Raw genomic sequence first — 24,541 nt, forward strand, 5'->3', positions numbered from 1 at the left:
CCGACTGGTCATTACAGAAGCTTGCCGAGGTTTATATTCGAGAAATTGTTAGATTACATGGTATTCCGGTATCAATAATTTCAGACAGAGATCCTCGATTCACTTCGAGATTTTGGAAGCAGCTGCATGAATCATTGGGTACTCGACTTAGTTTCAGTACAGCTTTTCATCCTCAAACTGATGGACAATCTGAACGAGTAATTCAGATATTAGAAGATATGCTTCGAGCTTGTGTCATTGATTTTGAATCAGGTTGGGAACATTATTTACCATTGGCCGAGTTTGTTTATAATAATAGTTTCCAATCTAGTATTCAAATGGCTCTGTATGAAGCACTTTATGGTCGAAGGTGTCGATCACCAATATGTTGGACAGAATTAAGGGAAAGAAAAGTGATTGGGCCGGAATTGATTCAAGAGACAGAAGAAACAGTTAAAAAGATTAAAGATAGACTGAAAGCCGCTTTCGACAGACAGAAATCTTACGCAGACTTGAAACGACGAGACATTGAATATTCCGTTGGTGATAAGGTATTCCTCAAAGTATCGCCGTGGAAGAAAATTTTGAGATTTGATCGGAAGGGAAAATTAAGTCCGCGCTTTATTGGGCCGTATGAGATAGTGGAAAGAATTGGGCCTGTTGCTTATCGATTAGCCTTACCTCCAGAGTTACAAAAAATTCATGATGTTTTTCATGTTTCGATACTTCGGAGATATAGATCGGATCCTTCTCATGTTATTCCCACTGAAGACATTGAACTTCGATCTGATTTAACTTATGAAGAAGAACCAGTTCAAATATTAGCACGAGAAGTGAAAGAATTAAGAAATAAACGGGTTCCTTTAGTAAAAGTTTTATGGAGAAGCCATAGTGTGGAAGAAGCAACTTGGGAACCGGAAGAGACGATGAGAGCACAATATCCTCATCTCTTCTCAGGTAAATTTCGAGGACGAAATTTATTAAGGGGGAGAAATGTAATGACCCAAAATTCACGGGCATCGAAAAAGTATAATATCGGGCCTCCGTCTTAGTAAATTGAGTCCGAAAATAATTATTAGAAATATTTACGAGACTAGTTGTGTGTTTAATTAAGTTTTAGATAGATGAATTTAATCTAATTAAGAATAATTAGGAAAAAGGATTAAATTGAATAAAGGGTAAATGTTTAATTATAGATCAAAAGAAAATAAGAGGGACCAAATGGGCAATTAAGCCACATTTGGAAGTTGAGGCGGCATAACATTGTAAAAATCTTAGATTTTTATATTATTTATTTCTATAAATATATAAATTAATTATAAAGGATATTATTTAATTAATTATATTATAAATATTATATTAAGAAATAAATTAAATAAAGACAAATGTATGGTGATATTTAATACAAGTGTATTAATAAAATACATACATTTGTAATACTTATATTTAATTACTAAATAGATATTGGTTTTAATTATTATATTAAAGTAATTAAATAAAAGAAAACAAAGAAATAAAATAAAGGAAATAAAGTAAAGTAAGTTAAAATAAAAGAATAAAAGAAACAAAAGAAGAAAGAAACAGAATAGCCAAAGACGAAACAGAGAAGAAACAGGGGAGAAAGAAGAAAAAAGAAAGAAAAAGGAAAAATTGAAGGTTTAAGGTTTAAAGCTTTGATTGGTAAGTCAAATTAGCCCTTTTCTCTTAATTCTAATGTTTTAAAAGCTTTAAAACAAAGTTTTGATGGAATTAAGTTGATATTTTGTAAGTTCATAGGTTTTCAAGTATAGTTTATGTTGAACAAAAGAGATGAATTAGGGATTAACTTGAAGGAATTTTAAGTTAGAATTGAAAAGGGGATTAAATTGTAAAAGAAACTATAAGTTTTATGTTTTAGGGACTAAATTGAGGGAAATTCGAAATTAGCAAAATATGCTGAAATTTTGATAGTTAAATTTTAGTTTGGATGAAATTTGAATAGAAATAGAGTGTGAATTGAATTAGGAAAGTAAGTGAATTTAGTTAGGATTAAATTGAGAATTAGGAAGAAATTGAATAGAAATTCAATTATTTATTATAATTAGTGCTGTAATTAATATTACAAATTATTATTTTCGTAGCTAACAAAGAACCCGAGGCATCGGCGTCAAAAGGAAAGGAGAAAGTTATCGAGGATTAAAACGGGAGAATAACGGTTTGTATTACTATAATTCAAGTTATTTATTATTAAATGCTAAATTTTAATTTATGTGTCTAGTAAATGAAATGTGAGGTAAGTATAATATTAGTATTAATTTATTATTATTATTATTATTATTATTATGAGTGGGAATTAAATTGAATAGTTTATATGAATTAATATTTGAATTGTTTGTTGATTGAAAGCGGGAAATGAATTTGAATCGAATTGTGAATGGTATTAAATTGTATGGAAATGTATTGAGTTGTGAAAATGTGTGAATTTGTGAAATAATTATTGATTGAAGGTGGAAAAATGATTGAATTGAAAGTGTGAGAAATTGTGATTGAATTGAGAATATATGTGATTTAAATACCCTATTAACTAGTCGGGCTGAGTCGGATATAGTTGGCATGCCATAGGATTGGAAGAGTTCAGGGATACTTCGACCTCGAGTCGATGAGACACTGGGTGTCACTATATTTCTTCGGATAGATTCGATGAGGTACTGGGTACCAACTTTCTTCGGCTTTGCCGATGAGACACTGGGTGTCAACTATTGCTTCGAACTATCCGATGAGGCACTGGGTGCCATTCTGGTGTGTTTGGTTGGATCCGTGTATCCGCCAAAGTCCGAGTTTTGTTAATAGGGTAAATGATGAAATGATAAACCGAACGAGTCGGTCAAACGAGCTATTGAAATGATATGAAAAAGTTGAATTGTGAATTGAAATGTGAAATGAGATTGAGAAATGAACCTAAGGTTCGTGATTTATTCAAACTCAAATTGTGGATATACGATATTAGTTGATGAATTGCTATTGTTGAAATATTGAATTTAAATTGTATATACGATTTATGCATTACATGTACATTATTGTTATAATTTGAATTATGGTAATACCACTGAGTATGAATTACTCAGCGTATGGTTGTTTCCGTGCGCAGGTCGATAGAAGTCAAAGGTCCCGGTTCAGCATCCAGATTAATCCCGGCTTAGGCAAAACTTGGTGATGTATTTTTCCTTTGGTAAAGGTGGCATGTACATAGATTGTGTATAAAGGTTATTATGTTTTAATATATAATGGTTAAAAATGTTAGTATTAAAAGTTTATGGATTTTAATGAAAGAAGTCTATCTATTTTATTTAATTAGTACATTGTTAAATTTTAAATTGATATTGTGTAGATTGAGTTTGATTAGAAGTATTTAGAATAGAAAATGTGAATGTGAAATGAATTGGTTGAATTGGTGATATTTGGGAACTATATGGTTTTAATTTGCAGGGGGTTTTATGTAAAAATAAGTAGAAATGCTGCCGAAATTTAAAAAAAAAAATGAAGTCATTTGGTAAACAAACTAATAAATTTTATGAATTATTTTAATATATTGGTTAATTATTTAAGAATTGTTGTAAATCGTTCGATACGTCCGGTAATGCCTCGTAATTCTGTTCCGGCGACGGTTCGGGGTTAAGGGGTGTTACAACAACTTATAATAAGATATTTTATACTTCTTTTTCCTTCATTATATTTTTATTCCATAGGTTTTTTTTTTATAAATAAGGTTTTTATTTATATAATATATGAGTGGGAGTGGTTTGAACCAGTGCCAAATGAGTGTTCGGCAAGAACTAACCACCACTCCATACAAATTAAAATTCTTAATAAAATTTTAACAATGCACATTTTTATTTATAAATATCCAAAACAGAGTGTTATACATATTTTCATAAATGAATATTTTTTCAACTCTCATAACCCTAAAACTTATTTTCTTACCATCCCTAAAGAATATAGGGTACCTTAATTTTTTTAATTATGCATATGTATAAATGGCATGCATAAACTTATGGTATCTATGTTTAAAAAAAGAAAGAATTATTCGTCTTCCTTTTTATCTCATTTTATTATAATTTCCATTAGTTTTATGACAAGTGAATAGTTATGTTAGATAAATGGACTAATATCTTAAAAGTAATTAATTTTTATTAAAAGTATTATATAAAATTTAAAAATATTTTTAATTTTTTATTAAAAAAAATGTTTGTAAACATATTATAAAAACAGTAGAAATAAAATAAAATTCCTACATTTATATATAACTTATTGGGTAAGTTAAAAATTGTTGGAAAGAAAAAAATATTTTTGTATTTATATTACTTTGAATTAAAGTCAATTCATTTCAAAATGAAAACAATGGCTTTTGTTTTTATTCAATTTTACTAAATATTTTTAGTGAATGAAAACATTTGTTTAATGTTGTTTTCTATTTTCACATATTTTTATTTTTTAAAAAATATTTTTTTTAAATTTTGAATCAAATACATTGTTCAGTATCATCCATTTTCCATGAAAACAAAATCAATCTCTATTTTCTAAAACCAAATGAAGCCTAATTATCTCTATTTTATATTTTTATTTTATAATTTTTATATTATTATTTAAGTTCTTGACTGAATTTATGTCACGAATTAACCTGACGCTAATTAGTTAGGAAATACTTAAAAGCATCTTACTTTTACAAAGTAATCGATATTAATATAAGGGTAATTTTATCTTTCTATATTTTTTAATAAAAATATTACTATTATAAAATCAACTTTACCAATTTCAACTAAAATCTCATTTAATTTTAGTATAAGTTTTTATAAATATATTTATATATATATATATATATCTTCCCATCATGATCTAGTAATTTTTAGGGATAGTTTAATTTTGATTTCTTCAAGATTTGACAATGTGACCAGTGTTCTTGGAGCATGACTAGATTGATTGATTGGACCAGTTGAACTAAGAATCAATTGGTATACTGGTCTAAACAAATGGGTTGAACAAATTGAATTAGAAAGTGCATGGAATTGGTAAACATCGAAAACTAGGACAAAAATAAGTAGTTGAAAAGGTTGGACTAGTTTAATAAATTCTTTCTTTTTTAATCTTAATAGTTTTAAATTATTTATTTAATTATTGTTGGCCTAGCATTTGAACCAATCAAATCGATTGAATTGAGAACTAATGTTTTGATCGATTCAACCACTAGTTCGATTATTAGAAAACTGTATGCGACACTTTAAAATTATACCATGTCATTACTTGAAAATTTATATAAATTTTTAATTTTAAATAATAATGTGACATAATCTCAAAATTTAAATCTAATTTTACTTATTTCACACACACACACACAAAATTATATTATCAATTTTTTTACCTTCGTCCATTGAATTAATCAACTGAATTAATGCTCATTTAAGTTTAACTGTGCCTGTCAACCACGAGTTATTTAACGGCGTATATGACCATAGTTCGAACAACAATTTTGAATTTAAACCATGACCTAGCCCAAAAAGCATTACAATTTTAAAAAAATAATAATAATTATAACAATTATAAAGATGGAATTTCAGCAGAGATTTATCAGCACCGTGGCATATCCGGTGGCGGAGGCAGTAACCTCTCTTCGGGCTGGTCTCCGTCTTTTACTATGAAAACAGTCTTCATCCCCCAAGTCATATGCCGGTCTATATGGCAATGCAGTAACCAAACTCCTACAATATCCACCCTTTAATCAAATTAGTAACACCAATCACATGTAGTTATTATAATTATGATAATGGAGAAAGGCTAAAGCAATAATTTACCAGGGTTGTCTGCCTTGAATCTCACGGTGACCCAGCCATTGATGGGTACACTCACCGTGTTTCGAAGCGGGGGATCTTTGAGGTTGTACTTCACAGGATCCTTGTATATGTCGAAATTCCCTAACCCAAATCCAACAATGTAAAAGTTGTAACCATGCAGATGAATAGGATGATCAATCCCGCCCATCAATGCCGTCCCTTGAAGAACAATCTCCACCGTGGTGTTATAGTCCAACACCATCACCTCGGTCCCTCGTTTCGGAGTTTCTAAGTTCAAGGGAAGAAATATGTCAGTGAAATTGAATAAAAATGGTGGCATGTCGGGAAAATTATCCCCATACACCCCATTGGTGTGCTGATAGTAAGCTTGGAGCAAAGCAGTCGATGGATTAACAAAGCTTATGTTGTTCATGCTAGCAGCAAACCTAGTTCCATTAGGACCAGCACAAGTGTTATTGTCTCGGCAAGGGAAAGAGTTAACGGAAATCGTGGTGAAAATTCGATTTCTGATGTGTAATGGGACATCAATTGGATGTTTTTTATCGGCTAAGCTCTTGAGACCACCAAGAAAAGAAAAGGCCGCATTTGTATCATTGTAGAAAGGAAGAGATGGCAACGAAGAAGAAGAAGAAGAAGAAGTTGGATTGCTGTATTTTCCTTTGTATTGAACGATGGCAGTGGTCGTAGTGTTATCGAAATGATGATTGGAACCAGTAGAATAAGCCCTAGCAACCATGTAATATCGGTCGGGTTTTTGGTTGGCAGATAACAAGGCATCTATGGTCTGTCCAGGAGAAATGGTAACATATTCACTGCTGAGTGGCTTGGTGTAGCCTGCATCTACGCCCACAACTGTGAGATTATGTTTTTTTATGGCAAAGAACAAAATGATGTTCATTGCAGCATTTATCAAGCGAAGTAGATAAGTTTTGCCTCGATCCACCGTTAGCTTGAATGTACCTGCAGCAATAAGCGAGGTGACATTGTGATTTATACTCTTTTAACAAATGCATTAAATACAAACCCGAAAAGGAAAAAAAGGTACCTTGTTTAGAGCAAGGGTAAAGATCACCGGGCTGACCATTGATAGTAAAGGCATCAGAGATATTAGGGTCCCCTCCAGCGTCATGCATTTGCTGGAGAACCTTTGTTATATCTTCTTTCCACCATTCACCTAATATTATGGGCACTTCTGCATCGGGTTTAGGGAAAGGGTACCTAGTTCCAACCTTTGGGTGGATGATAATAGCTCCATAAACAGTAGCCCTTGACCAGTCACTGTGAGCATGCCACCATAGGGTCCCTTCCTCGGTTGAAAATATAATCTTTTGCCTGAATCTTCCTCCAGGTTTGATAGGGCATTGTGTGATGTATTCCGGTCCATCTGCCCATGGATACCTCGGCTGTAGAACTCCATGCCTGTCCCAGGATTTACATAAACACAATGATTTGCTCCAACATTCTCTAGCAACAAGGATATATATACACATATATATTCATTGAATTGGTGATCAAGTGGAGACATACCAGTGAATGGTGATGTTTTGTTTGCCTTGGTTATAAACGTTGACATAAATTGTATCTCCATGCTGAGCTTCTATAGTCGGCCCTGGAAATTGTCCATTTACAGTTAAAATCTTCTTTGTACTGCACAATCTTGTGTATGTAGCTTCTTTCACCTGCAGAGATACATGAATATATATATATGTTAGAAACTAAGGCAGTTTACTAAAGCAATTAACCTAACAAAAGATGTATATATCCTATGTTTAGTGGGGTTAATTAGTTTATATCCACTCTTAATAATTAAGACCCAACATGTTAAGAGTTATATCCAAATTACAATCTCTTTTATAATTAGCACTTACTACAAATTCATATTCATCTATTGCTAGGGAGCAAGGTTGGTGATGAAAGTAGAGTACTAGGAAGCGAAGTATTTGAATAAGGATTAAGCTTTTCTTAGGCAAAATCATTTTTGTGGCAGAACTTTGGCATGAACCCTTTTCACCATAAATGCAAAAAGGCATTTCCCAAGGATTTTATAATGAAGTTAGAGAGTAAGAGCATCAAATAGGTGAAACTGATAGACTTTAATGTCTGTCCAAGAAGTTGGTAAGCTAGATTGCTCCAAGAAGGATAAAAAGGAAGAAAGGCATCCAAATATCGTATATTTTTTAAGAACTTGATTTAGACTACTTTCCTTCAGCATTTAACCTTTTATGTTCCTGCTTAGAATTAATTAGGGTTAGAGAAACTCAAAATGACCCACCATCTAATGATCTAATCACTTCTCATTTTACTTTCATAAACCATTGCCTTTTGAATTTACTTCAAGAGTCATGAAGGGAATGCTGTGGTGAAGGATTAATTCAACCATTTGTGCCATCACATAATCTTAACATTAACTAGTTTATTACTTACAACTATTATTGCCAAGATATGCATCACTTCAATTTCACTTTGAAAAACTTTGAGAATCCGTTACGAAATATATGCAAAAATTTACATTCATAATTATGAGAAATTTTCTCTTAAATAAATAATATTTCATAGGTTGAATATATACTGCCACAATAATTTAAATCTCGAATTATTTGTTCATTCATTGAAACGTGAAGGAAATATCTAATTAGAAAGGAGTTTGTTGAAATTTATGATGTTTGGAATAAGTGGAATATTGAACTACTTGATGGATGAGATTATACCAACAAGGTTAACACACCAAAAGATGATCACCATAAGTGGAGCTTTGAGCTTTCCATGTGCTTCAACCTTTTGAGGCAAACACTGTTATTTCTCGAAAAGTTGTTTTTAGCCCAAACTGGAAGGAACGTGCCACAAATAAATGGCACTGTAATCAACATCGTTTCGGCCTATTTGGAAACCCTAAGACATAGATCTCCAATCATCTTTTGATAAAGATGACACATTGCTCAACTAGAGAATAATATTTCATTTGAAATTTTGGGCCAATTAATGTTTTTTTTTCTGCCTTTGCGTCAATCTCCAAAAATCCAACTTGGTTGTGGATTTTAACCCCGTAAAAAAATATACTACTAATGGAAATATTTGTTTAAAGCTCCCTTATTTTTATTTACAAAAGAGTAAGTGTCATTATAGAATGTCATCTCAATTTAAAGAGTAAATGTTAGATACAGGTATTTGATGGATTTTGTATCATCATATCTCTATTTATAACCATTATACTTGGATCTTAAATTGAATATGAATAACCAGAGCAAAACTAAAAACTTAAATGAACAAGAAAATAAGCCAAAAAGCACTTTTATTACAATTAATTTTTTTAAAATTACAATTATATCAACAATCTCAATAAAAATCAATAGTTATTAACACTCAATTGAATAATTAATTAACTAAATAAATTTGGTAGAAAACCCCCCCACATTTATTTGATACACAAATAGATTCATGTGTCTTATTTAATAAATATTCACTGAATGTAGGGAAAAGTGGGTAGTTGAGATAGATTAGGTATGGAATTAGGCATAAATGAGGTGATGGAAGGTGTATGCATTGCCGAGAAAAAGAACAAGAAATGAAGGGACTGATTTGGCTAAAACATACTTTTCTTTCAATAATTAGTGAGAAAGCAGATCTAGAAGATTACGATATTCAGGCTGCAATTAGGTTAGAATTTAGAAACAACTAGGATAGGGCTTCCCTCTATTTATATTGATTTCAAATACAAGTAACTCTCCTGGAAAAGAAATTTCATTCAAACTAAGTCTTCTCTGTATTCCGCTATTTTCCATTTAAAGCTAAAGCCAAACCTTGCTGTTAATCACACTACATTTATCCATTAAAAAAAATATGTAGTATTAAAATTGAAAATTCCTTAAACATATGTTTAAACCAAGCTAATAGCTTTGAAAAATATGTAATTACGAAAATCTGTCTTTTTCTTTTTCTTTTCCTAAAAATACACTAAAGACATGGCATTTTTTTAGCTTTACAAGCATCTTCAAACACGGCTTGGGCTAGTATCAATGAAGAAAATTTCAAGGAAAACCAAAATGACTAGTAATTAAAAGAGCTTTTCAACCTAGTAGGGATAACATCCAACTCTCGTCATATGATCACCATATCAGGGCCAACCTGCAGTGCCCTCAAGGGTCAAGACTCAATTGTCCTAAGCATTTCATCAAGAATGTCATTCATACATCCTCTACTACCAGTGCCATCAATAGTGTAAACAAGACTAACAAATAGTAATAATCAAGAAAAAGAACAGAAATTAGTGATCAAAATTATTACAAAGGATGGAGGCCAACAACAATATCATAGCAAACTCTATGCACGTAAGCTAAGGTATCAATCACCAGGCAGAGCTCGTGGATACGCGAAATATTATCAAAGACCGCTAAGTAAAAGTATTCTCGAGACCAAACTTTAACAAGAAAATCATATCTCTAAGGTTGCCTGAAAATGAACTCTCATATAAGAAAAACATGTGAGAACTACACACAAACACGTCATCATATAAAACTGGAAAATTCAGCCTCAGACGATGGTAAAGATCAAATAGATGTATAAATGCATATTTAATCAACCAAAAATACTAAGTCTGCATTTCTTTGATGCATTAATTACAAAGGGTTACTATTTGATACACTTGTGGAGTTTTTTAACTCCTAGGATATGGCGCCCTTGGGGCTTTCTATTTGATTGTATCGAAAGGCCCAATGAATTGGGATTTCCCTATTGGGCCGGGTTATTTCAAGGCACGTAGATCATTTATGATGAAAAGAATGAGCTTTAAGAGAATGATTCAGCGTTCTTGCAGAATGGACCCTTGCAGTACCAGGCACGAGATAGATCTTCCAAAGAACAAGGCATTTTCGAATAAGCCAATTCATTTGGGATCTTACAGATCTACTCTTTTCCCTATACAAAGATCAGCCCTTTGTCTATGTGTTTTCACACTGAGAATTATTTGCAGATGAAGAGATGTCAAAGGGGCTTCTTACTTCCCAAACAGATCCTCCTATATCTATATATGTACGTTAGTTTATCAAGAATACGCAAGAAAAGCACTTCGAATTATTGATTCATCGCCAAATATGGCTTAGAACCAATAGTTCATTATCCAAAGGATTCTTCTGATCTAATACCCCATCCGAGAGTTATCAGTATTTTAACTCCACAAGCAGATTTAAGAAACTGCCAAGTGTCTTTAATTGATATTTTAAAAAATAAAAACTAAATAACAAGACACGTGGCAGTTTCTTAAGCCCTCTTGTGGAGTTAAAAATCTCTACCGCTAATATATCAAATAATAATCCAATTAAAATTGCAAATAACAAAGACACTTTAACACAACAAGTAAGATATATTTCTAAGACTGCCCAGAAAAGTATGCTCAAAGGAAAAAGAAAAGTGAATAAAATACACATATATACTTATAGTTTGGCACTCTCTATGGCATTTAATACCATATACAACTTTTTGGGGAATAAATTGGCCTCTTTTGGAAAAGTGCAACTAAAAAGAACCCTCAGATCTCATAGCTTTGTCAAGATCATGTAAAGTTCAAAGTACTCGCATTCATCAATAGCTTTTCACACACCACCTTACCACCAAAGAAATATCTAATATATATATATACATACACACAAAACATGTGTACATTGTGAGAGAGAGAGAGAGAGAGAGAGAGAGAGAGAGAGAGAGAGAGAGAGAGAGGGAATGAAAGTAGGTGGAGTGCAAAAGCCAGAGATGAATAGAGAACCAGAACCATCCAATCAAAAATGAGTTTTCCATCATTGGGCAGATAACAGCAACAGTAGAATCACAATGAAATCCGAGACACAAGTGTCTCCAACCCTACATAACACTGTACATAGAAAAACTATGATCTCCTTAGAAGGGTATATACGGAGAAAGCAAAAGGCACAATGTCACAAAGGCTCTAATCAGATTCAGATACCATAAAAGCCTATAACAACAATATAAAAGGACGATGTCATGTCATCATTGTCATAATCAAACAACTCACTACATTCATTCCAATCTACAGTTTCAGAGTTCAGGGGTAAAAGTAAGCAGAAACAACAAACAAAGAATACGCCATAAAACAACTCATCATTGGCCACATATCAAAGCCTTTGAAATTCATTGAGCATATGTTAGGCAGATGGAAAAAAAAGCACTGAAAGGTTTGCTAGATAAGTATCACAAGATAACAAACATGAAAACTACTCATTGAGGTGTTGAACAGGAAAAAAGGTTGACAAGAGTTTTTCAACAACTAAATGTTTAACACTTCCAAAGCAGCAACTAAAAATGAGGGAGACATGATTGATGGCCTATGAAGTGCATCAAAAAGAGAGATGATGAAAGTTCAAAACTGTCCCAAGCATATAAATCAAGCATTTAAATTAATAATAAATAATTTTTAAAAAAAGGCAGAGCTGTATCTCAACTTTAGCACAATTCTTAGAGAGGCCTTTGATAATTTCATCTAACAACAAAAGACCATGCATTGTGAACTGTGATTAAAAATAAGATATATTCAGTGAGATTGACAAAATCCTTAAGACTAATGAAGCTAAAGGCTCATACAAACCATCCTAGAGAGACCCTACAATGAATCAGTAGCATTACATTTCCGTATTATCCTCAACAAAGGACAAAATGGACAGCCTAAAATAACCCCATTACAGAAAACTACTAAATTACCATGCATACAGCTATGGTTATGCAAGAGAATGATCGAGATACAAATTATATGCAGAAAATATAAATAGCATGTTACATGCTACATTACCCAACAAAAGGATTCAAACGAAAATAGTATGATCAAGATACAAATCCTGGTCCATCTCGAATATTACAGTAGCTGGTGATGGCGGCAAAAAAAAGATAAACATGTACTTACAGTAAACTCAGAGGAAGAAGAATCGTGAAAAATAGACATACACATATTTATGGTTTGGCACTGTATATAGAATTTATTAATGCCAGAAGTCAAAGGATAAACACCATACAAGGTTTTCTTTGGACTAAATTGGCCTCTTTCGAAAAAGTGCAACTAAATAGAGCCCTCAGATCTCATAGCTTTGTCAAGATCATGTATAGTTCACGGTAAATGCATTCATCAATAGCTTTTCACACACCACCTTACCACTAAAGAAATACCTAGTATATATATATACATACACACAAACGTGTTTACGTAGACAGAAGAGGAGGAGGTGGAGGAGAGAGAGAGAGAGAGAGAGAGAGAGAGAGAGAGAGAGAGAGAGAGAGAGAACGAAAGGAGGTGGAGTGCAAAAGCCAGAGATGAATCAAAAAACAGAACCATCCAATCAAAGATGAGTTTTCCATCATTGGCAAAATAACAGCAACAGTAGAATCACAATGAAAACTAAGACATAAGTGTTTAAAACCCTGCACAACATCGCAGAGAGAAAAAAACTATGATCTCCTTGAAATAGTATACATTGAGAAAGCAAAAGGCAACAAGGCCACAATGGCTCTAATCAATATAAAAGGAGGATGTAATTCAAAGAAAGTAAAATTCGCCCAGATTTCATTGTTTTTATAATTAAACGATAGAGGAACCCATTTCTCTCGTTCCAATCTGCTTCGGTGTTTAGACATAAAAGTAAACAGAAGCAACAAACAAAAGAACTACCCTACATGACAGCTTCTCATCATTGGCCACATATCAAAACCTTTGAAATTCATCATGCAAATTTTACACAGACACAATCGAAGGCATTGAAAGATTCACTAGACGTACTTTCTTAAGTATCACCAGACAACAAACAAGAAAAGTAATCATTAAGGTTAAACAAGAAAATGGTGGAATAAAAGGCATCGAGTAAAGATGAGGGAGATGCTATAATTGATGGCATATGAAGTTCATCAAAAAAAGGAGATGATTGAAGTTCAAAAACTGCCCCAAAGCAAATACATTAAGCATTTAAACTAATAATAACATTAAAGACAGCTAATATTTCAGTTTTAGCACAACTCTTAGAGTGGCTTTGAATGATTTCATCTAGCAGCAAAAGACCTTGCATTGCAAACTATGATTGCAAATAAGATATATCTAGTGAGATTGACAAAATCCGGAAGATCAATGAAGCTAAAGACTCGTACAAACCATCCCAGTGAGACCATACTACTAATCAGTAGCATTAGATGTTCATATTGTACTCGAGAAAGGAAAAAAAGAACAGCCTAAAAAAACCCATTATAGAAAACTACTAGATTATCATGCATTCAACTATGGGCATGCAAGTGTATGATCGAGATACAAATGATATACAGAAAACATAAATAGCATGATGATACGTTACCCAAAGAATGCATTCAACCGAAAATAACATGATCAAGATACAAGTCCTAGTTCATCTCCAATATTACCGTAGCTGGTGGCGGCGGCACAAAAGAGGAAAAAAAAACAGTAATGAAGACGTAAGACAGGGAAAGGAGGAGTGACAAATGAGAGGAGACAGGTTAGGGTTTAAAGGCAAGAGAATGAAGAATGACTAAAGTGCCATTGGTTTGAGAGGGAATGTCTCATTTTTTGTTAAAACATAAAGAGTAATTATACTCAAATCACTTCATAAATTAATTAACTTAAAAAAATATTCAAGATTATGATAAAAAATTTAAAAATTATATATTATAAAAAATAATTTATGTGAATTTTATAAAATTATAACTAAAAATTATATTATTTAAATCTTAAATTTCTTTTTTAAATTATACCAAAAAATATATTATAAAAATTTATTTGTGTGTTATAAAAGCTTTATAAAAAGTGATATGATATACTTATAAGATATTATTGTGACACCCACGTCCAACTCGATCGCCGGATTCGAACTAATGAGCTTATTTAAGTTACTGGACTGTTAAGTTTTTTTTTAAGTCTAACTAACGAGTTTCAAACAATGATTCGACGATCGTAATTGTGGATCTAAAAATTGGTATTGTAAACTAAAGAATAAAGTTATTTAGATTTTAATTCATTGATTCAAGACGTTAAAAACTATTTCATGAAAAAAACTAATCTATTGAAGAGAAATGAGAGCTTTTGATTGGTACAAGTTATACGAATAAAGAAAGTCATATAACAACGATTTTATCAGTCCAATTAAATAAAAAAATTTAAATAGTTGAATGATCATTTTATAATTATATATAAAAATATATAACGATAATTAAATTAAGTTATTCGAATTGATGCTATAATTTAAAAAAAAATCTTAATGCTATAAATTATAATACGAATTTTATTAACTTCTATTAAAATTAAAATTATTAAAAAATAATATAATAATAATGCTGGACGCTTTCAATTTCCTTTCCTTGTGGATGTATCTTCAAAATCTTCAATTTCCTTGGGAATTTAATGGCAGCATTCTTGAATAAAGAAGCTTAATTTCCACAGCTTCAACCATGTTTGAAATATTAGAAACTCCGCCAAAGTTGAAATAAAACAAGCTTTTTCTTTTTTCTTTTTTGACTTTTCGTCTTTCTAAGGATTGGACTTTCAGTTTTTATTTTATGGGTATTTATGTTTGAAAATATGTTTGAATTCTTCTTGCTTTGAAGAATGATTTTACCATAATGTATATAAATTATTGACTACCAATTTGTATAACAATAATTATTATTTTACTAATTAGAAAACAAATCACATTGCAAACTTACACACTCACCACCAATCCAGTTTTACCTCCAACACAAATTGTAAAGAGTGAGAAAAACCATGTGAAAATTGAAACTTGAGTCAACATATATAGATAATTTTCAAGGAGAAACTTAAATTATGTCATGCCAAGGTAAAGCTTTCAAAACATTCTTGATTGTTACAAGCCCAATTTGCCCGGGGCCCAATAAAACCAAACCCAAATTAAACTTAGCTCATTACCCAGTTACAAGCCCAAACTCAATTTTGGCCCAACCTAATCCCATTACACTAGCCCAACCCGAACACACAAAAAAAAACTTTAGCCACCTAGTGCCACCCCTATTGTCTGCCACCAACACACCTGCTCCACTTACACCTGCAAAAGCCAAAAGAAGAAAAAAACAAAAAGGGGCAGAAAAGAAGCAAGAAAACAAGGAAATAGACAATAGTAAATCCATTGTATTTCGGTTATAAAGCCTGAAATTTCGGATTTTTTGAAAAAAAAACACGAATATGGAAATAAAAGAGAGGGAAGAGATTGTACTAAAAAAAAGAGAAAAAAGAGGGAAGGGATCCAAAAATTGAATCACACGCATATTTTTCAAGGAATCAAACAGAAAAAACACACCGAAGGTTGATCTCCGATTTTATTCTCTTTATTTTCGTTTTTCGTTTTTCGTTTTCTTGCTTCTTTAATATTTCTTTTATTTTTTATACAAATCTAATTAAACAAAGATACACAAAAAAAACGCAAATAAAAGGAAAGAGGAGGGATTCTCACCAGATCCGACCCCGTCGCCGCGTCGTCGGAGCCCTCCCCTCCATTCGGCGTGGTTGAGTCAAAAAGGGGGGATCGATTGTATTTTGAAAAAAAAAACATTTGTAAATAGGGGGCATTTTCTTTTGAAAAAAGAAAAAAAAAACAGAGAAAAAAAAGCTTCAAAGTTTTCGACTTTTGTTTTAAGTTCTTGTTTATTTTGCTTTTATTTTTTTTACTCTTATTTTATATTTATATACATATGCGACAAAGGAAAAGAAAGAAAAAGACTCACCGGAGTCGTTTGGCCTTCTCGTTGTCGGAAGAGCTCCTCCCCGATGTTACAATCGTTCTAAGGAGAGGACAAAGTTTTTTTAAAACATTTTTGGGCTAGGAGGGCTTGATCCTCAAATCCATCTGAAAAGGGATAAAAAATGGGCGTGGATGGCAGCGCCGTCATCGACGACCGACGGCCACTACAGTGGTCTGGTGACCGGACCTTGGCCGGATGTTTAGAGGGTGAGAGAGTTGAGAGCCTTCGTTCTATTTTGAAAAATGAATGTAGGATGGTAGGGTGGTGTTTTAACTTTTTTTTTGTTTTTTTAAAAAAAGGTTTTTTTTTATAAAAGAGAAATAAAATATGGTTTTAATTAATAATAAAACAAAGTGGCATGGGGAGCGGGATTAATTAATAATAAAACAAAGTAGCATGGGGAGTGGGATCAACTTTTTTGCTTGGGACCATGCGCATGTTACCTTTAATTGGGTAATTTGCGCAATTGGTCCCCTCATTTGTGCTAGCCTTCAATCGGGTCATATTTAAGTTTTTTACATTATTTTAAATTGGCCCTGCAGTCTGTGTGCTATTGCAATTTGCCCCCTTTGCGCGGTATTTTAAGATTTGGGGCATTTTCAATTTTAGACCTCAGACATTTATACGCAATTAATTTTAGCCCAAAATTCTGTTTCAATAATTTGTTTTACTTGTAAGTTATCTCTTGGATTTTGTTCTCTCAATTAAGTTTCAGTTATTCTTTTTAGAATAAACATGTTTCTACATATTATTTTGATTTCATACTTTTGTGATTATTATTTTTTTCTTTTCTTTTTTCACGTGTATATCTGTTTATATGAAATACCTTTATATTATTATTACTATTATATGTATATATTTATATAATATTACTAATAGTTTATTTTTTACATTATTATGTATATACCATGTAAATATTTTAATATTATATTATGTATACATTTTATATATATATATCTTTTAATATTGTATTTTTATTGTTTTGTATATACCCTAATACTATATCGTTTATATATTTTTATTTCCCATATTATCTTACGTTTATATATTTTTAATTATATCATGTATATAATACTACTATATATCTATTTATGTAGTATTATTAATAGTTGTTTTTAATATTATGATTATTTCTAACATGTATATATTATGTATTTAACTTCAATATTATATATCGTATATTTCTAATACTATTACGTTATTACTACTATTATATTATTATTATATTTTTACCCATTACTCTTTAAATACACTTATTTTACCTTTTACTCTTCACTTACTATATATATTGTTTACTTATCTATATGTTCACATACATATATATAATTTCACACATCATCCCAAAATTATTACTTGTATTATTACTATTAATATTATTATTATCCTCACTGTACTATCATTCTTTAGTCTTACATAATGATTGTTTATTTATTACTAGTTCTTTTTAATCTCGAATATTTCCTAGCTTATTCGTTATTGTCTTTTTATTCGTTTTATTCATTTATTTATTACCTCGAAATCAGATTTTTCGCAAATAAAGGCAATATTAGGTGTTTGGAAATTCGGGGAATCGTGCCCTATTGCGCTGGGTTGCAATTTCCCATTTGTTCGAAACAATTGAATATTTCTTCGGTGTTCCACTCATGTCTTTTAAAAAATTTCATTAAAATGAAAGAGATGTTCGATATTTAGCAATTCATGGAATCGTGCCCTAACGTGTTGGGTTGCAATTTCTCGTTTGCTCAAAATAATCGAATGTCTCTTTAGAATTTCATTCATGTTTTCTAAAAAAAACTTATAAAGGAAATGTTCGGTATTTAGCAGTTCGGGGAATAGTACCCTATCGCGTTGGGTTGCAATTTCCTATTTGCTCAAAATAATCAAATATCTCTTCGGAATTTCACTCGTATCTTCCAAGGTGAGGCAATGGTCAATGTTTGGAAATTCGAGGAATCGTGCCCTACTGTGCTGGGTATTGATTTTTCGTTGGACCAAATAGTTGGGCATCCTTTTGTTATTTTCGAATTACAAATTTTTGAACGTCGAAACAAGAAGATTTTTGGCAATGGACTTGGGTTATTCAAATGTTATTAACAAGAACCACATTTTAAAAACATTTTTAATTTTAGACAAAAAGACAGTATTTAATCGATTTGGTACCAATTTTGGGCGTAATGAGGGTGCTAATCCTTCCTCGTACGTAACTGACTCCCGAGCCTATTTTTTCATATTTTCGTAGACCAAAATCATTGTTTTAGTAAACCAAAATGTTGTATTAAAACAACCCAAATTTCTAGGTGATCCGATCACACCTAAACAAGAAAAGATTGGTGGCAACTCCATTTTCGCTTTCCAAAAAGTCGATCCATCATTTTTAAATCGAAGAAATAAAAAAATAATTTCGACATTGATTATATTAATTTCATCCACAAATTGGATTTGATTATGAAAACAGTACAAAATATATAAAAAGTTTATTTATCTTATAAACTGATATTTTCCTAAGTTGATGTCACTTTGTGACCCTTAACAATTCTAAATGAAATTAATGTATTTTTCCAGAGTAAAAATTAAAATCAGATAAATAAGTGGTTTTGTTTCCAACTTGCTCTTTTGAAAGTCAAGTCGGAGGAGGGTGGAATTCATGTTTGCGTCGTGACATAAGTGTACCGGTGGATGAAAGTGTTGGTGTTAGGTAAAATAATTATGGTCGAGACAAAAGTTGGAATTGAGATAGAGGTTGAGGTCAAACTGCCTCTTATGCATACCTAAACATTGTATAGGGTTAAATGAATTATAGCAAGTGGATTGGTACCGAATGAATGTATGAAATTAAAGTTTATATATCTAGTAAATCCGTATGGGCAATCATATAAAGGGGATGATATTAGATCGAAGTAATTTGATGAATTCCTTCTAAAAGTTCATATCAAAATAGTACTAGTTGATGAGAGTTACTTCAGAAATAAAAAAAGTTAAGTCGATTTTTTTTGTTATTCTCTCAATTCAAATAAAATGTAATTGGATCTAGTATATATGAGTTAGCGATCAGAATCTATATTGATAGAATTTATAGTGGGATCTCGAATAACAAGCAATTTTTGCTGAGCCTTTATCCTTTTTTTTTTGTTCATTAGGATTTTTATTAGTTAGAACTTCTAGTTATTTTAATAGGAATTTGATATCTTTATTTCCATATCAGCAAATAGTTTTTTTCATAAGAAATCGTGATGCCTTTCTATGGGATCATATGCCTCTTTATTAATTCCTATTTGTGGTGCACGATTTTTAAAATATATAGGCAATGATTATGATCGAATTCAATAGAAATGAGGGAATAATATGTATTTTTCGTTGAAATTTTCTTGAAAAAATAGTCACATTTTTTATAATTCCTTATGAAAAGTATTCAGTCCATCAAAATAAGATAAAAAAGGTGTTCCTGTTGAAAATGTCTTGATTGTTGTACTTGTTGGTCATGACGATAAACTCAACTTTACGAATGTAAAAATTACTCTGAATTTATTAAGATAATGAATGAAGATTGGACCCACCAACCAAACCAAGAAGGATAATATTTTTTTCCATTGTATTCATAACTATAACCTTATCTTTCAAATGACTAAAATGGCCTTTGAACTATAATCCTATCTTTATCATTCTCCTTATTCAACACGAGAAGAAAGGTCATTGGTTCCATTGGTCCAGAAATTGCAGATTTTCAGTCTCGTTCACATGTATGTCTTGTGGGGTAACTTCCATAGTGACAAAAGAAAAAGGAGGTTCCAACTAAAAAGGTTTCATGGCTCCACGCCATTTCAAAGCCTTAACTTTGGGGGCAAACCCTGTAACTATTTAAAGATCATTTCTAACAAATAAAACAGACTTTAATAGCCTTGATGAAATAATAGTCCAATATAAAATCATCCTTACAACGATCACAATTCTATTATAAAATTACATTTCCATATAATCTTATTAACAGAAATTCGAATAAAATTTGATCCATTAGTTTATTAAAAATAATGTAAATCCACAACTATATCCTTCTACTGGTTCTAGGTTCCAGGACAACGAGGCATGGTAGACGGCGGTGGGCGGATGCTGGTTTCCGTGGTGGTACCATTCCTCACAATGAAAACAGTGTCCATTCCCCAGCTACTATGCCTTTCAAAATGGCAATGCATAAACCATACCCGTGAAAATATGATATATCAAATTTGTTAATACTAACTTTATTTTAAAGGAGGATGGAAGAGGATGAGATTTTTTCTTTCTTCTCTCTAATTGAAAACTTACCAGGATTGTTTGCAAAAAATCTGAGTGCAGCCCATCCTTTACCAGGAACGTGGATAGTGTTAATGAGGGGTGGATCAACCAGGTTGTAGGTGCGTGGGTCTGTCTCATTGTTGAAATTTCCGGAACCACTTCCCACCCGATAGAAGCTGAAACCGTGCAAATGGATTGGGTGACTTCCACCACCACCCAATTGGGTTGCTTGCAGCACAATCTCAACTGCTTCCCCATAGTTTAGCACAACGGCCCTCGTCCCTAACTCAGCTCTCGTGTTGAAACCAGTCAAGTTTCCAGTAAAATCGTAGAATACTGGTGGATTAAGGGGAAAATCTTCGGTGAAAACACCACCGGTACTACTACAATAATAGAAAAAGTTAAAAAATACAACAATGAAACAATTTTTTTCCCTAGCGATGTTATAATTGCTATACCTGTTGTAGTATGCCTTGAGAATGTCAATACGTGGGAAAACAAAGCTGACGTTGTTCAAACTTGCAACAAATCTATTAGGTAGAAGACATTGCGAGGTGTTGCAAGGCACGGTGTTGGTGGCGATTGTAATGAACACTCGTCTATCGATACCCGTTGGCACATTCAATGGGGGATTCTGGGTGACGTTGGTGTTTCTAATTCGGCTGATGAAACTATTGGTAGCATTTGTATCGTCTCTCGCGGGCAGTGTTATCAAGGAAGCATTCAATCCGCCCTCGCTGTTCGTATATTGGAAAATGCCGGTTGTGATGTTGTCAGGAGGCATAGCAGAGGCATCAGAGAAAGGCCTGGTAGCCATGTAATATTGGCCCACGTTTTGGTTGGCGGAGACCAACACATCCATGGTTTGGCCAGGGCTTATCAATATGTAGTCGCTTGTGAACCTTCGAACGTAGGAGGCATCTTGGGCGACGACTGTGAGGGTGTGGTTCGTGATGGAGAAGAATTGCTGTTCGTTCATTGCTGCATTGATTATGCGGAGAAGGTACATCTTCTCATAATCAACTTGCATACGGAATATTGTATCTGCAACACCCAATTTACAAAATGTTAGGTCAGTTTACAGTGAAGAAAAAAAAATGATTCGAAAGCCGATAAACTCGATCAGGACTTGGTAACTCTAGAACGTACCATTAGTGCATCCGTATGTATCTCCTAAATTTCCATTGATAGCATAAGCATCAGGTTGACGAGGAGGGATACCGGTTGCAAGTGCTTGATCGATGATTTGCTTGTAGTCCCCATTGTACCATGATTCTGTATATACGTACAAGAAATCAAATTATTATTCATATGGTCATATGAGTAACACAACCAAAAAATCCAAACATATGCTTACGAAGTATGATTGTTTGATCCGCGTCTGGCGTGGGGAATGGATAAGTTTCGTTCTCGGCCGGTAAAATGATGAAGGCTCCCTGGACGGAACCGCGAGTCCAGTCACTGTGTGCATGCCACCAAAGGGTTCCTATTTCGTCCGATAAAATGACTTCGTACGTAAAGTTGGTTCCTGGTTGGATAGGGCACTGCGTTATGAACTCGGGACCGTCGAACCATGGATTCCTTGGTTGTTTCACGCCGTGCCTGCAACATGTTTAATTTTTTTTAATCACTGATGAATTCAATTCTTACGGAAATTATAATTGGAGGAATGAATTATAGTTACCAGTGAATGGTGAAGCCATAGTTTCCTTGATTGTGGACATTAACGAAGACAGTGTCACCTCTTCGAACCCGAATTTCAGGCCCTGGATAACTGTCGTTTACGACCAGCAATGTCGTCGTGTTGCACAGCTTCGTAAAGTTGGACTCTCGCACCTGGAATAAAAAAATAAAAAACCAACCAAATGATATCTCATTACTGTTATTAATCAACGAAAAGTATAGAAAGAAACGATAGTAATCATTTTGCTGTCTGGAAAAAAACCAAGCCAACCGCCATGAGTAGTCAGTAAATTAAGTAGGTTTAAGATTAATCAACGTAAGATTCAAAAAAATCTAGACGAAACAACTGTGACATGTAAAGGAAAAAGGATACTCACAAAGAATTCATAGTGATGTACATCAGCACTGCACAGGAACAAAGTGCTTAGAAATAGAATCCCTACGAACCATGTCACTGTATCTTGCTGTAAACCCATTTTTTCTCTCTCTCTACTGTGTTCTTAGTTCTCCCCCTGAATTTTCTTATCTTTGGGCTATAAAATTCAACCATTTATAGGAAAAGAAGCTAGTTATTGATTCACTTGGAACAAAGATTACACGGAACATGACATGTTATCTAGTTAAGCAAGTCGGATTTTTTTATACATAATATGGATTTTTATGTTCCAATTAGACCATGTCAACTCTATATGATATTTAGTTAACGTTCTTTTCATTCAGCTTGTTCCTTGCTGTCCTTGTTTCATTTAATAATATTTTAAGCTACTGTTGAATCATTTCTATAAGCTTGTAGTTGAGTTGTGATAGATTTTTGACTTTTTTTTTTTTACTTTGGATGGGAAGTTATTTTTATGTTGTTTTATAATCCGCAATATTTTATGATTCGTGTTATTTAATATTATGAAGTTATTGTTTTATATAATTTTGATAATTTTATAAGGAAATTAAAATTATTTGTTTACATCATCCGTTTATTTTTTTGTATGAAAATTAATTTTCTCAATTTTTAAAAATATAAACTATTGCACCTAATACTTATAGATAAATTAAATATTTGAAACTTAAGCAAGAAGTAAAACTATTAAAATTCTACTAATAATATATTTACAACTGGAATGTTTTATTTATTTTTTAAAAGATATATGATAAAATTTTAAATTAATTTGTAATGTTAAAACTTCCCTTTGAATTTATTAAATAATTATTCATCATATATTACATATGTTTTTAAAAAAAATTAATTGATAAAATATTCATTGAACATCATTGACGTTAACATTTGAGATATATTAATAAGCTTTAACGTTTAAAAGAAAAAAAATGAAGGATTAAGTAAGCATCTTTATAGTTGATATAGAATATGAATTTCCTAAGTAATTTGACCTATATTAACAAACAAAGATATCCGTAAACCAAAAAATGCATTTGTATGACTAGTCGCATGGATCCAATTTGGTAGGTTCATTAATAAAGAAAATTAATGTACGTAGAAATAAACAAAGCTGAATTCAGTCGTGCATGGTTACGTCTTTCAAATTCATATAACTTGGAGATTATCCAACTAGCTAGCCTACCATTCACGACTTTCTTAATTGCTAACTTTGAAATAATTAGTTTGAGGTTTAAGGGCATCAAAATAATAAACTACAACATATTGCATACAGTTGCGTGTCAACGCGTTCTATAGAAAACCAAGCAAACTTTTCATTGGTTTCTTACAACTCCAGAAACATGATCCACAGTTTGAAATGTTTTAGTTAGTTAGCCATCCATGTCTGAAAATAACGGACACGTAATATATTTATTCTTGTTCACTTATTTCATGCTATGAGATTTTTCTCCATTTGTGTTTGTATGCCATTATACCACCATTGCCGCCTTGATTAACTTAGGACAACATTTTCTATGCATTAGTTGGTTTTATATAAACATGCATGTCCAAATTTTATGTTCTAGATGTTTGCCACTATCATAATATTAAACATTGTTGATATTTTTCTTACATGCGTATGTATTGTAAATAATGAAACGTAATGTAA

The 24,541-nt window shown here is 32.2% G+C and overlaps 2 protein-coding genes across 5 annotated transcripts; both read right to left on the reverse strand.

Moving 5' to 3' along the window:
* Positions 1-5,356: 5,356 nt before the first annotated feature.
* Positions 5,357-7,849, reverse strand: LOC107957699 (laccase-15). The gene is made up of 5 exons (XM_041112093.1): positions 7,673-7,849; positions 7,332-7,483; positions 6,850-7,223; positions 5,805-6,764; positions 5,357-5,711 (listed from the first exon to the last, which is right to left on the reverse strand). Exons 1-5 carry the CDS (start codon positions 7,832-7,834, stop codon positions 5,581-5,583), a joined length of 1,779 nt encoding a protein of 592 aa, XP_040968027.1. The 5' UTR covers positions 7,835-7,849; the 3' UTR covers positions 5,357-5,580.
* A 12,597-nt stretch (positions 7,850-20,446) lies between these two features.
* Positions 20,447-23,034, reverse strand: LOC107957700 (putative laccase-9). Of its 4 annotated transcripts, none has more exons than XM_041112095.1 (7): positions 22,880-23,034; positions 22,504-22,655; positions 22,177-22,421; positions 21,969-22,094; positions 21,278-21,863; positions 20,850-21,199; positions 20,447-20,717 (listed from the first exon to the last, which is right to left on the reverse strand). In XM_041112095.1, exons 1-7 carry the CDS (start codon positions 22,976-22,978, stop codon positions 20,680-20,682), a joined length of 1,596 nt encoding a protein of 531 aa, XP_040968029.1. In that variant the 5' UTR covers positions 22,979-23,034; the 3' UTR covers positions 20,447-20,679. The 4 variants fall into 4 exon arrangements, with proteins under 4 accessions (XP_040968029.1, XP_016748745.2, XP_016748743.2 ...); XM_016893256.2 differs by having other exon boundaries at positions 20,850-21,202; XM_016893254.2 differs by having other exon boundaries at positions 20,447-20,748; positions 20,850-21,202.
* Positions 23,035-24,541: the final 1,507 nt, after the last annotated feature.

Source organism: Gossypium hirsutum, chromosome A05, assembly GCF_007990345.1.
Source record: "Gossypium hirsutum isolate 1008001.06 chromosome A05, Gossypium_hirsutum_v2.1, whole genome shotgun sequence".
Taxonomy (NCBI): Eukaryota; Viridiplantae; Streptophyta; class Magnoliopsida; order Malvales; family Malvaceae; genus Gossypium; species Gossypium hirsutum.